Source organism: Perna viridis, chromosome 4 (genome assembly GCF_037379345.1).
Source record: "Perna viridis isolate PV_CMFRI_1.1 ecotype Kerala chromosome 4, ASM3737934v1, whole genome shotgun sequence".
Taxonomy (NCBI): domain Eukaryota; kingdom Metazoa; phylum Mollusca; class Bivalvia; order Mytilida; family Mytilidae; genus Perna; species Perna viridis.
The window spans coordinates 13,481,401-13,493,256 of NC_142448.1; the positions used below are offsets into that span (position 1 = coordinate 13,481,401).

General features: G+C 31.7%; 2 protein-coding genes across 8 annotated transcripts in view; one reads left to right on the top strand and one right to left on the bottom strand.

Moving 5' to 3' along the window:
* Positions 1-6,780, bottom strand: part of LOC148618933 (telomere length regulation protein TEL2 homolog) — a 29,274-nt gene extending 22,494 nt beyond the window's left edge. For 5 of the 6 annotated variants that reach the window (XM_088578322.1, XM_088578321.1, XM_088578318.1 and 2 more), the window contains exons 1-8: positions 6,358-6,762; positions 5,067-5,258; positions 4,643-4,797; positions 4,249-4,396; positions 2,880-2,982; positions 1,983-2,051; positions 605-746; positions 251-387 (exon numbers count right to left, since the gene is read on the bottom strand). In XM_088578322.1, the coding sequence (XP_088434448.1) occupies positions 251-387; positions 605-746; positions 1,983-2,051; positions 2,880-2,982; positions 4,249-4,396; positions 4,643-4,797; positions 5,067-5,258; positions 6,358-6,713 (1,302 nt within the window). In that variant the 5' untranslated portion in view covers positions 6,714-6,762. Of the gene's footprint in view, positions 1-250; positions 388-604; positions 747-1,982; positions 2,052-2,879; positions 2,983-4,248; positions 4,397-4,642; positions 4,798-5,066; positions 5,259-6,357 lie in introns of all 6 variants that reach the window. The other variant, XM_088578320.1, reaches the window with a different exon arrangement.
* Positions 6,781-6,994: 214 nt separating this feature from the next.
* Positions 6,995-11,638, top strand: LOC148618935 (dynein axonemal light chain 4-like). Of its 2 annotated transcripts, none has more exons than XM_088578325.1 (3): positions 6,995-7,168; positions 10,558-10,644; positions 10,888-11,638. In XM_088578325.1, the coding sequence occupies exons 1-3, from the start codon at positions 7,094-7,096 to the stop codon at positions 11,050-11,052; spliced, it is 327 nt and encodes a 108-aa protein (XP_088434451.1). In that variant the 5' UTR covers positions 6,995-7,093; the 3' UTR covers positions 11,053-11,638. The 2 variants fall into 2 exon arrangements, with proteins under 2 accessions (XP_088434451.1, XP_088434452.1); XM_088578326.1 differs by having other exon boundaries at positions 10,561-10,644.
* The last annotated feature ends 218 nt before the right edge of the window (positions 11,639-11,856 follow it).

Genomic DNA, 11,856 nt, shown 5'->3' on the forward strand with positions numbered 1-11,856 from the left:
TAAGTATAGCAAGCAATAGTAAGAGTACCATATAAAAACACCAGTACACCACAGTACTCTCAATGTTTGAGCAAGAGCCATAAGCTGGCACACAATTCATGTTTATATTTAAATATATGCAAGTTAGTATAATGATGTACATGTGTCAACAAATTTTCTGTTGATGTGGGCTAAATTTCAAAGAAGCTTCAATGCAATAACAATCCTGTCCTTGACCTTGTAAGTACCAAAGCATGGTTCCTACATGTACCTCAAACTTGAGTTTAGGACCATTTGGATCTATAACTGAGATAAGAGTCTCTGCTAGAACCATGCCTTGTTGTCTTATTTTGAATTCAGAACTTCCAATGTGAGCTTGTACACCAGGCATGACCAATCTCAGCAGCTCTGTAAAGTGAAAAAAAATATACCCGTTTTCTTTATAGAAAATACAGAAATTAATTGCTGTAATTAATGCTAAAGAACAAAACATATCATCATGGACAAATTGTTTTACAAACTGACACTAGCAAAAAGGGAAAAAGACTCGACTAAAGGCCAAAGTCTTTTAAAATTCATAATTGATGCATATTTTTGTTGAGTCAGAATACTAGTAACTACTTACCTTCTTTGTGTCCTTCTTTATCCTTTTCTGACAAAAACCCTAGACATATAAATAATGCCTTTGTAATGTATAGATGTTGTTCAGGTGAAGTGTGTCTTATGGCACTGCTGTCCCCCCATACACTCAGCAAGTCTTTCATGGACTGAAATAAATATGATGACTGCTTAAGGTAGTTCTACCTATTAAACTCAGCGTCTTGGAAATTAATGTAGAAATATATATATTTTTTCAAAAAGTAAACAATATTTTAATTACATCATTACATATTAACATTATCTACAATATATAAAGTAACTAAAAAGAAATGTTCACATATTGTATAAATGGTAAAATTACATTATTTTACACAAACGGCAATATTTTCCAGGAAAAGAGATATAAAAAGAATTTTAGGCTTCTGCAAATATTGAGAAAAAATATAAGGTGACCAGAAAGAGTTTCTATTCAGAATAAAATAGCATGTCAGACCATTGTACTATTCACATATATAAGCTAGTTTTTCTATTGAGAAATCTTCATTTTCTCTCACTTATCTTCAAAACAAGGATGGTAATCTATTTTTTTTTTATTCAAAACTATTGTCCATCGAACACCCTTACCATGCCAAGCATTCTTTCTGTACTATCTAGTACCATTTAACAATGGTCTTTATTAAGGTTTACAGTTAGTTTTAATTTTCAGTCAATTAAAGGTGTAACTATAGTCTGACACTATACATTTCTGATAACCTTTTTCTACAATGATACACCAGAGAAAATAAGGAACTGTGAAAGTACTTTAATTCTTGGATACCAATTTTTGTGGATTAGGGTGGAAACACAAGTTCATGGATTCTTGAATTCTTGGTGTGTGAAGTTTTCAGTATATGTGTCAATGGAAATCTGCTTATTGTTGGGAACCAAATTTTGTGTTTTGGCCTACCCACGAAAACCACAAAAATTGATACCCCACGAACACTAGTACTTTCACAGTATCTTAGTGCTTCCATAATTATTTAAAAAATAATGGAATTCATCAGAGTTAAGTTTTTGAACGATATGGATCTTTGATGACCTAAAATACAAAGAATTACAAGACATGAAGCCCTCTTCAGAAACAACTGATAATGCAAAATGATTTCACAACAATATAATGCCTGTATAGTTATTTTTTAGTTTTTTTAGTTAGTACAGTATTGTATTATTGACCAGCCGAAATTTTAATACACACAAAATTTTAACAATTTTAATATTTCCTATGGTAAACCATTAACATACATCCTTTTTAACTTCTTTAAATGTTACTTATAACACCTCTTATTTCTACAAACAGAACAGCACACTACAAACATAGAATACATAACTGTACATCAAAGAAAATACACGAAAATAGATGATACCTTAATTAACAGATGTCTCCTTGTATGTGATGATCCTAAATATCCTATAATATTTTGTAATAAATGAACCTGAAATGGTTACAAAAATAGCAAAGTAAAATAATTGATAAAAATTTAATGGTTTTTAGATTGTATCATGTTAATGGAATTATAATGAGGCATCATTCTTAGCACCAATGTATGACAAACTTTTCACATTGCATCAATATCAGTTACTTTCGACTCCTGATACTTCACTTTTTAATACAGTTACATTCAAACTGTACTTGAAGATTCATGGATACATACTGAGCTTCAATGGTTGCCTTTATTTACTTGTGAACTGTCTCAGCTGATGTGTTTGTCAATAAACTGAATTCATAATCATTAACTTCCTTACTGATATCCCTACATTTTCATATTTGTGAAAGTTATGCACATTTAATACCTAATTCACTAATAACTAAATTGACTTAAAATCCTGAAACTCAAATATAATTTTTTCAGAACCATGGTTGGTCTACACATATTTATTGAAACCAATGCACACAAAAATACAAATAAACTTATAATCTTAACAGAACAATATTGTCTCATAAAAGTAACACTGATATTTCATTATTGCAGATTTGTTATTATGCCAGTTGTGAGTGGAATTATTGCGCTCTGCTTTTTTTAAACACAAACTACATGTTGTCATTAGGTTTACACTATAACATTTTGTCAAAATATCTCTATTTGGAAAAAGTGTATAGATTTTCTTCTTTACAAAACTTTCATTTTACAAACTTCTTTTTTCCTAAATCAGTTTTCTCTTCATTGGTTAACAATATGTACATTTCTTTGTTAAAATAACACTAATACTATCCATATTTTTGTAGGTAAAGAAAGTACATGTAGTTAGTTTATTTCAAATACCTGTTCTGTATGTCTAAATAATAAAATCTTTGTACACAGTAAATATTGAAGTTTCTGCTTCGTAAGAACACTGTCTCCTATAAACTTTTCCATCAAACCATACCTGTAAAAAGTATTTTCAATTATATGGATGACCTAATCATAAACTTATACCTTTTTTTAACTAAAATAAAATGCTCTTCAAGACACACCTTGAATTGATCACAATTTTTATTAATTCTGTTTAAAGGGGAGCAGCTCTTAACACACCATAACAAGACAGTTTAGGCACCCATCTTGATTTACATTTCTCATTGGATTACTTAATAGTAACAACTGACTCTAAAACCTTAAATGTTTGTTCATCTAAGAATATTACACATTCATCATGGATTGAATGATCACTCCCTAAATCAATCCCAGTCTTACTTTGCTGGTATGGAAACTTGTCACACAATATCAAAGAGATCCATAAACATAGTTTTATAAAATGCTAGCTTCTGGTCCTTTTGTTGACCCTTTTTCAAAACGGTAAGGGTATAACCCTAAAAATCAATCAAAAACTTTCTTTTGTGGTTACAATTTCGTGAAGATGTGCTACAGTTTGGAAACAAGAAAAAAAAACTGTTTTTTGTTCCTTTTCAGTCCTTTATTATAAAATGGTTTAAATCATAACCCTTAAAATCAATTCCAGACTGACCTTTGTGTTATAGAACATTGTGGTACAGTATCAGAGATCAATATACCTATAATTGAGAAATAGAGCTACATTTTTTAAATTTTATTTCACCTCTTTTTGGCCCAATTTTCCAAAACAATTAGAGCAATAATCCACCAAAACAATACAAATCTTCCTGTTGTGGTTTGCAATCTTCTTAAAAAATTTTACCAAAATCTTCCAACTATTATTCAAGTTATTGTAGAAAACCTTGGTGTCTACAGATAAGAATGATATTTCATCAAAAGTCTTGAGTTTTTAGGAGGAATTGCACTTACAAGATAAGCAGACAGAAAAAGAGATAAATGGACAGACAGACAGATTGATTCCTTTGTACCCCCAAACTTTGTTTGAAGGGGTACAATAAATTATATAGGAATAATGAATTTGTGAACAATTGCCACGTTTAAAAGGTAAGAAGGAAAAAAAAAACAAATAAAATATGAACAAAACATAAAAACAAATTGATAAATGTGAGCCCAAATTTTCTGCCTTCATCAGGGGCAAAAAGTATTGAAGATTAAACTATCAATCCCTACCACAGAGACAAGGTGCCCTTCAAAATTGATCTTAAATATTATGAGATATACAGAAAACATTAACTATGGGAATCTCTTTGCCAATCATATTTAAACATTTACACAACCAACTTTTTCACTAGTAAATATTTACCATGGCAGTTTTTTCACTAGTGTTAATAAAACACTTTCTAAACATCTATCAGGAACACCAGTGATGACTCTTTCACAGATTCTACACCAAATGAAGTCTTCCTTCACCAATGTACTTAATGAATCTAATAATGTGTCCATTAGGACATCTGTAACATAGGTAAATTACTTTTTTTTAAACTGTGGCAGACCATCCAATATTTCGTTTTCAATGTTATTTAGGAAGAAAAATTTCTGACTGGTATTTTTTTCCAGATTATTATACAAAAAAACAATGAATGCATGCCCAAAATTAACAGTATGAAGAAGCATGTTTATTGAAACTGATTAAATAATAGAAAAAGATATTTTAAAACTTTAAAATGTAAGAAAAATACAATTTTTTATCTTCATACCTGAATACCCTGAAATACAAAGTTTCCCTATCAGTCGACTGATGAACTCCAAGCTTACATCTTTACTCTTTGTTACTTGTAAATGAACTTCCCTTAAAACTGTTACAATCTCGGATCCCAATAGAGCTATGTATGGTTTTGGGTAGAAAATCTCACTACAATGAGGAAAACATAACAACAAGAATGTTATTTAGGCATCTAATATAATTCATGTGTAAATATTTTGTCAACAGAGATATTGTTTGTATACCTTTACACCTGATAAAATAGAGTACAATTAACTCCATACTTGTACTCTAACCATTAATCATCTAAATATGACTAAATACATGTACCTGTACATGTTTAAAGAAAAATATTGCAAAGCCAATTCATTTAAATAGTTATAAAATAACTTTTTAAGATCAATATTTGAAGAACAAACCTATTTTGAGACTGTAGTTTGTTTGCTGCCCTGTCAGGAAGACTACATACTGCATTTACAAGTTCTTCCCAAGCAAAATTCTGTTCGACAGGATTTATCACAGAACATTGCTCATTAATTATTTTACACAGAGTATGAGACTTAAGAAATTCCTCCAAGAGAGAAACACATTTGTTCAGTTTGTATGAAGGTCTGAAAAAGAAAAACAGAAAATTTACAGTTGATACACATTTTAGTAAACACAAACAGACAGACCTTCAGATATCTCTTCACCAGCATACAGCTTGAGACCACTTGAATGAAAGGAAAATTGTATTGACCATTCAATCTTTATTCTTCTCAGATATTTTCAATTTCTAGGATTCAAAACCTTCATTATGATTAAACAAACCAAATGGAAGTTTATGTAAAATTTTCTTTAAAAATTACACGACATAACCAGTATTTGTACAATTTGACTAGTGTCTCATTTGAATGGAATGATTAGTCCTATATTTGGGTGAATTTACCTAAATTTTAGTAGAAAATTTATAAGAGGTTATAAGCATAATTCATGACAATTTGTAATGACTGCTTCTGAAAACTGCACTGATAAATTTGCAATTAATATCAGATGTACAACTGTATAAAATTCATCTGAAAAGCCATCTTACTGAACACTTGCTAAACTTTCATCAAAGCAAAACCATACAATCAATCTATTTGAAATAATCAAAAACATCACTAGACAAACCATTTCAAGACATTAATGTTATTTGATGGGAACACTTCAGGTTCAATTGATTGTGGTATAACCCTGCATTCTATGCCAAATCTGAAATTAATTGACCAATAATATAACAAATATTCAAATTGGCCATGTGAGCTAAAAATATGCTAAGGTATATCCATTATGGATTTGTTTCTACATTTATTCAATTACATCCTAGGTGCATAAGATTTGTCATCTTGCACTATAATTTCTATGCAAAAATAATTCTCATTTTTCAGTGTGAACTCCCACTTTTTGGTTAATCAATTAAGATAAATGTCAGGAAGCCATTTGGAACTACCTAGTCCACATGCTGTCAAAATCTCCACATGTAGAAATTAATATTTGAAATGTTTTGAATTATATTATCTAAAGATCGCATAAAAGATTTTTTTTATTTATAAGATTGCAGATTTTGAATTGGCTTTCTGGGTTTTCTACAGTAATTAACCAAAGGCAACTATGAAGCATTACCTTACTACACCTCCAAGATCTCAAAGTGCCTGGATGTTTGGAAAAGAAAATAATCACAAAAAGTACCTGAATTCTGATATTCCCCAGGATAGTGTCAAGAAACAATGCTTTAAATTTCCATTTCTAAAAATCACTGCTAAAACTTGGTTAAGTGTTTGAACTTGTAAACAGCAAGCAATATCAGGAGAAATATTATTCAGCAATGTTTTTAACAATTGCATGTAAAAGTTTTGAAACAGACAAGTTCTAGCGTCTGTGAAGTTAGAAAAAGACGTGGTTTTCAAACTTATCTCTCTATCAGATAATACAATATTTTCAACATCAGAAAAAGTAGCTTGGAGTTCAGAACTCTCCCTAGAATTATGCAATGTATTTTCGATTTGCCGAATAAATGCTCTTATTTCATTATTGGCTGACAACATGTCTACTATAAATAAGTAATTTCAGTTTTGTTTACATCTTCCACGTGAAAAGTCAATTGAAGTGTGCATTTGTAATTCGTAAATAATACTTAAAATATAAAACAACAGATTATACTTCCAATTGTATTTTTCCAATTTATCATGAAAATTAACAGATTTATTAAAAATCAAAGTATAAAAACTAGTTTATAACAAGGAAAGTATTTCCATTGGGTGTTTTAATTTTTTTCAATTTCAATACTTAATATGAACTCTTTCAATTAGCTCGACGGAAACAGACAGTGGACTTGCGCAGACGGCCTAGTAACCACTGGAAACTTTTTGCTGCATTGTTGAAAACTTTTGAAAACACAGTTGTGTGATTGCATTAACTGCGAAAAATGACAGAACAAACAGAAGAAAAGAAGGCTGATACATCAGAAGCTAAGCGTGTTCATACGTATCCACTGATTAGAGTACGTAGATGTTGAATTAATAGTATTTCTTATATGTTTTACAGTTCGCTTTTGTATGATCTGGACATTAAACGTTTATATGAGGGTAACGTGATTGCTAGTCATTGCCTCTCTTCCAAAGATCTCTAGCATAATCATTAGCAATGTCCACGACTTTCATCTTTTGTCAGTGAAAAGGCAGATGATCATGTCAATAGAAAATTTTCTCAGATATTCTGTCACACTGTCATCACTATAATATAGATCGCCATGCAGCCTGACTGCATCTGAAAGTACCCCAATATTTATTCTGTATTCTTCAGGCAGGGCATTTTTTGTATGTTATTGTGTGTTTTTTTTTAACAAACTATCCTCAATATTTGTCTTGCCTCGCTTCGCTCGGCCAGAAGATTCTATTTACACCCACCCTGACTTGAAATCAAGGGTTTGCCCATGTTCTTTGTAATCCAAATATACATAGGGCTCACTTGCTACTGGTCTATTTGGGCAAAAGTTGCAGTGGCGTTGCTAACTTAGCCATAACAATTTCCTCTGACCCTGCAACCCTCCTCTTTTTTATTTGGATATTAATATGTCGGGTTGGGGTCAGAACAATGTGCCATACAAGAAGTTGGAGATTTAGCGGTACCGCAGAGTATCGCTCTTCAACCGCTTGTAACAACTTTCAAGTTGAAATTGTGCATTTCACACCTACCTAGGTACCAAATTTGCTACAAAAATTACATTTATTATTGAAGTTTCGATAATTTTCCATGAAAGACCCTGTTTTGTTGACATTTTGAACCGTAATAGAGAGTAGGCAGAGCTTGTTACTTTTGGAACGGAAGGGTAGCGGGCACATAATTTTTCAGCGGGATTTTGAAATGTTCTGTTAGATTCCAGTTTTAAAAATCATTTCTGCTCCGTTCTGTTCCAAAGGTAACAAAGTCTGCCTACTCTCTATTATGGTTCAAAATGTCAACAAAACAGGGTCTCGTGGAAAATTATCGAAACTTCAGGGTCAGAGGAATTCAGACTATTTAACCATCAGATGACACCGAAAGCAAATAAAGTTTGCTCTTTCAGGCATCACCAAAGATAGGGACTGTACATAGCTATTCAGCAATATAAGACCAGACTTATCATCTTATAACAATGCAAACAAATACAACAACTGTTTAAGATCAAAATTGTCAAGCTCTTTGAAATTTATTGAATATTTGGTTACAAGCAAGTATTTAAATCTGCTTTTCATAACAAATGTTGGAGACATAACACTGAATGAACATTCTTAACTCGAGCTCAAGGGTATTGATGAATTTATGTCTTATTTTTATCAATTTAGATCGAAGATCAGAATTGATATAGCAGTCGCCAGAGCCTGATAACATCTGCAATTATCTTACACTACCACAGGAAAATAGTCCCATTGGCATACTCCATTTATGTTCAAATGCAGATAGTTAGGTCGACTTTATAAGTATTTCTGATGTGGCAAATTTAATTCCATGTTATTTACGCCAATAAACAAACCCAATAAACAACTTGAATAATTAGGATTGTAACAATAAAAATGTTTGACCTCTAATTTCTTATCAGTGCCTGTTTATTTCTAAGCAATCAGTCGTTCAGTGTCGATATATTCAAGTTGTCTATTCATTTTTAGCCACATAATAGATAGAAATGAAAACCCTGCATTGCTATAAATAGACAGAATGCTGAAGCTGTCTTCTGATATTTCATGCAGGCCCTGGCAGATCCAAATATTTACAAAAAGGGGGCAGTGGATCCAATCAAGAAACTTATAGAAAGGGGTTCCATGCTGTCATTTGCCACTAATTTTTTTTTTTGCCAAATGTTTTCTAAAAGAGTGGAATAACCGCAAGGCCCCAAAACCATCCTGCTGTATCACTCAATGTATCGTTTATTTTTCTAGCAGTTACCGCCTCGTGACATTGGAAGCCCAGAGATGACAAATTGAGATAACATTTTGTTTAGACAGTGCTTTATGAATTTCGATAATGCATTTCTCGGGAATGGTGTCAGTCTGTGGTCTAGTGATATTGCTTTTTTGCAATAATCATTCTATTGGGCTGTTTTGGCCATATGTAAATATAATAGAGCTGCAGGTGCTCAAGGGCCTTAAAAGTGCATGGTAGTGTTGTCTGCACCATACATAATTGTTGAAATTGTATTCTAAGACTTTGGGGTTTATGTAAATGTATGTGTCTAGAAATAGATGCCTAAGAAACTAAGCACCTTAAATGACACATAGGTGTCTATGCGATAACTGTGTAGCACTTGAGCTATAAAGCTTATCAACTGAGGCATGTAGCTGGTTGAGAGGGACATGTATCTAAGGACATGATTTATTTCAATGGTTGTGACAGCTTAAGTTTGAATGATTTGACAAACAGTTTCAACCTGGAGGTCGATAAATCAAGTTTCGACTGGAAAATATTTTGAAACTGGGAAAGGCCAACCAGTTGTTTGTAGTTCAATTACGTAGTTTGTTGGAGAGTTTTGTGTTCATTCATCTAAGTGTACCATGTAAACCAACATCGAACCTAATTATTATGCAAACTTGCACACTGTTACGATGCATTATGAAACTGATGTGTGATTTTTGTAATGTCCTTCATAATTAGAATGCAATTTGACAATTGGTGGAGGCGTAAAAATTCAAACAATCGATATAAATTGATTCGGTACATGAGTACTTTGATTTGTAATTTGAAATGAAATTAAAATTTGTCATGCCAAGATATACCTATTTTTGTTGACATTTTGAACCCTTCCATACAAGGTCTAACGTTAGAGGTTGTCCTATTCACTGAGACAAGTAAAATTACTCAATTTGCTACAGTGCATTCTAAAAACTAACATGCTCCCATAACTCTTGTCACTCATGATTTTTCAAAAAGGTATTTTGAAGAATAATTTACTCCTGTAGTCCAAATCAGGTAAAAATGAATATTTTGATAATTTTGTCAGTTGTTGGTTGGGTTTGAAAGGTGGTTGTTCTGGACAGTGTCAATATATAGCATAAGGCAAAATTATCATAAAGGACAGTTGGTCATTCATAAATGAGGTTTGTCAGGTTTTACTGCATTATGCATATCATGTAAGTTGATGTAGACAGTATTTACCATCTCATGGATTTCTCCAAACTCTGAATACTTGTCATTGATTCTGAACCTCCAATAAATTCACTCGATAGATCATGGGAGGCAGTGTTCAGTTAAATTTAAGTTATAATTTTGAATCTTTGTTACTGCACTTAAAATACATGTATTTAAAATATGCACATACATGTTTCACTAAATATTGACCATTATAAATGTTTTTTTGAGATATTACTCATTCGCATTTTGGTTTTTATATGTACATAATTATGTCTTTTCTCTTAGCAGCATTCTGACATGAACGACGAAATGAAGACTGAAGCAATGGAATTGTGTGTGACAGCTTGTGAAAAGTTTTCAACAAATAATGAGGTTAATCATTTAGCTTAAGTGCATTATAAAAATGAAAATTTCTACTTTAAATAAAAAAGTTCATTGTATATCCAACAGGAATGATGTGACCATTTTTGTATCTGTTGGAGTTGATAAATATTTCACTTGTAGTTAGTATAGATCAGAGTTAACTGTAGTATGAAATGATAAGTTAATTGCATGTCAGTGAAAAGAGTCATGTTATTCCACATGTATCAGTACAAGTATTTCCTTTCATTTCAGAGTGCAGCAAAAATGATAAAAGACACAATGGACAAAAAGTTTGGAGCCTCTTGGCATGCAGTTGTTGGGGAAGGATATGGATTTGAAATCACACATGAAGTAAAAAATCTTCTGTATATGTTTTTTGGTGGAAATGTATCAATTATTGTATGGAAGTGTTCATAACATTGTTATAACTGTTTTAACATTCACATGTACATTATGATGGACTAAATTGTAGTTCTATTCCAGAATCAGCTTGGAAGAACAAATGAGGTTGTGATAGAATGTTAAGTTTCTTGTCTGGTACAATTATCATTGTCATTCCTACATTCCAAACCATTTATAAAGTTTAGAGATTAGCATTTATGTCAATCTTTTACTGCCTAATCTGGTTTACAATTCTCTTAAGTGTTGAATTTAACAAATGTAACTCGCATGATTTTACTAGTAATGAAATGACTCTATTGAATTTACATGTATCACAAATTGCTAAAATCAGTTTTTACTAGTAGAACTATAAACTTTGTAAGGTCAAATAATGTCTGTAGTTTTGAAGGGTCCATTTTTACGATACAAGAGTAACTGAAAAGTTACACATTACAAACTGTGATAGGTGACAGAATATTGTCTTGTTTTATTTGTCTATTTAATCATCTCAGTTCAATTGTAAAACTTGTTTTTTCATGATATTTGAATAGATCAAATTATATTGCCTGTGAACTATGGGTTTTATTATTTTATAAATATTAAATTTGAATTCCATATAAAATTTGTTTTTATTTGTAGTCAGGCGCGTAGCTGCCGTTAGGCAAAAAAGCTTTTGCCTGCACTTAATTTTGCCATTTTTTATTTTTTTTTAGAGAAAATACAACCAGGAGAGGCATAAATGATGCTCTAAAACACTATCTTCGCGGAGCCCTGGACCCCCTCCGCCCTGGATCTGCTGGGGGCCGTAATTTTGCCTACACTTCAATTTGGCCTCAGCTA

Bases quoted from the DNA above. Each gene is read 5' to 3' on its own strand.
- LOC148618935 (XM_088578325.1), top strand. From the start codon at position 7,094: ATGACAGAACAAACAGAAGAAAAGAAGGCTGATACATCAGAAGCTAAG. The intron at 7,169-10,557 runs GTACGTAGATGT...CTTTTCTCTTAG, and splicing joins ATACGTATCCACTGATTAGA to CAGCATTCTGACATGAACGA. The intron at 10,645-10,887 runs GTTAATCATTTA...CTTTCATTTCAG, and splicing joins AGTTTTCAACAAATAATGAG to AGTGCAGCAAAAATGATAAA.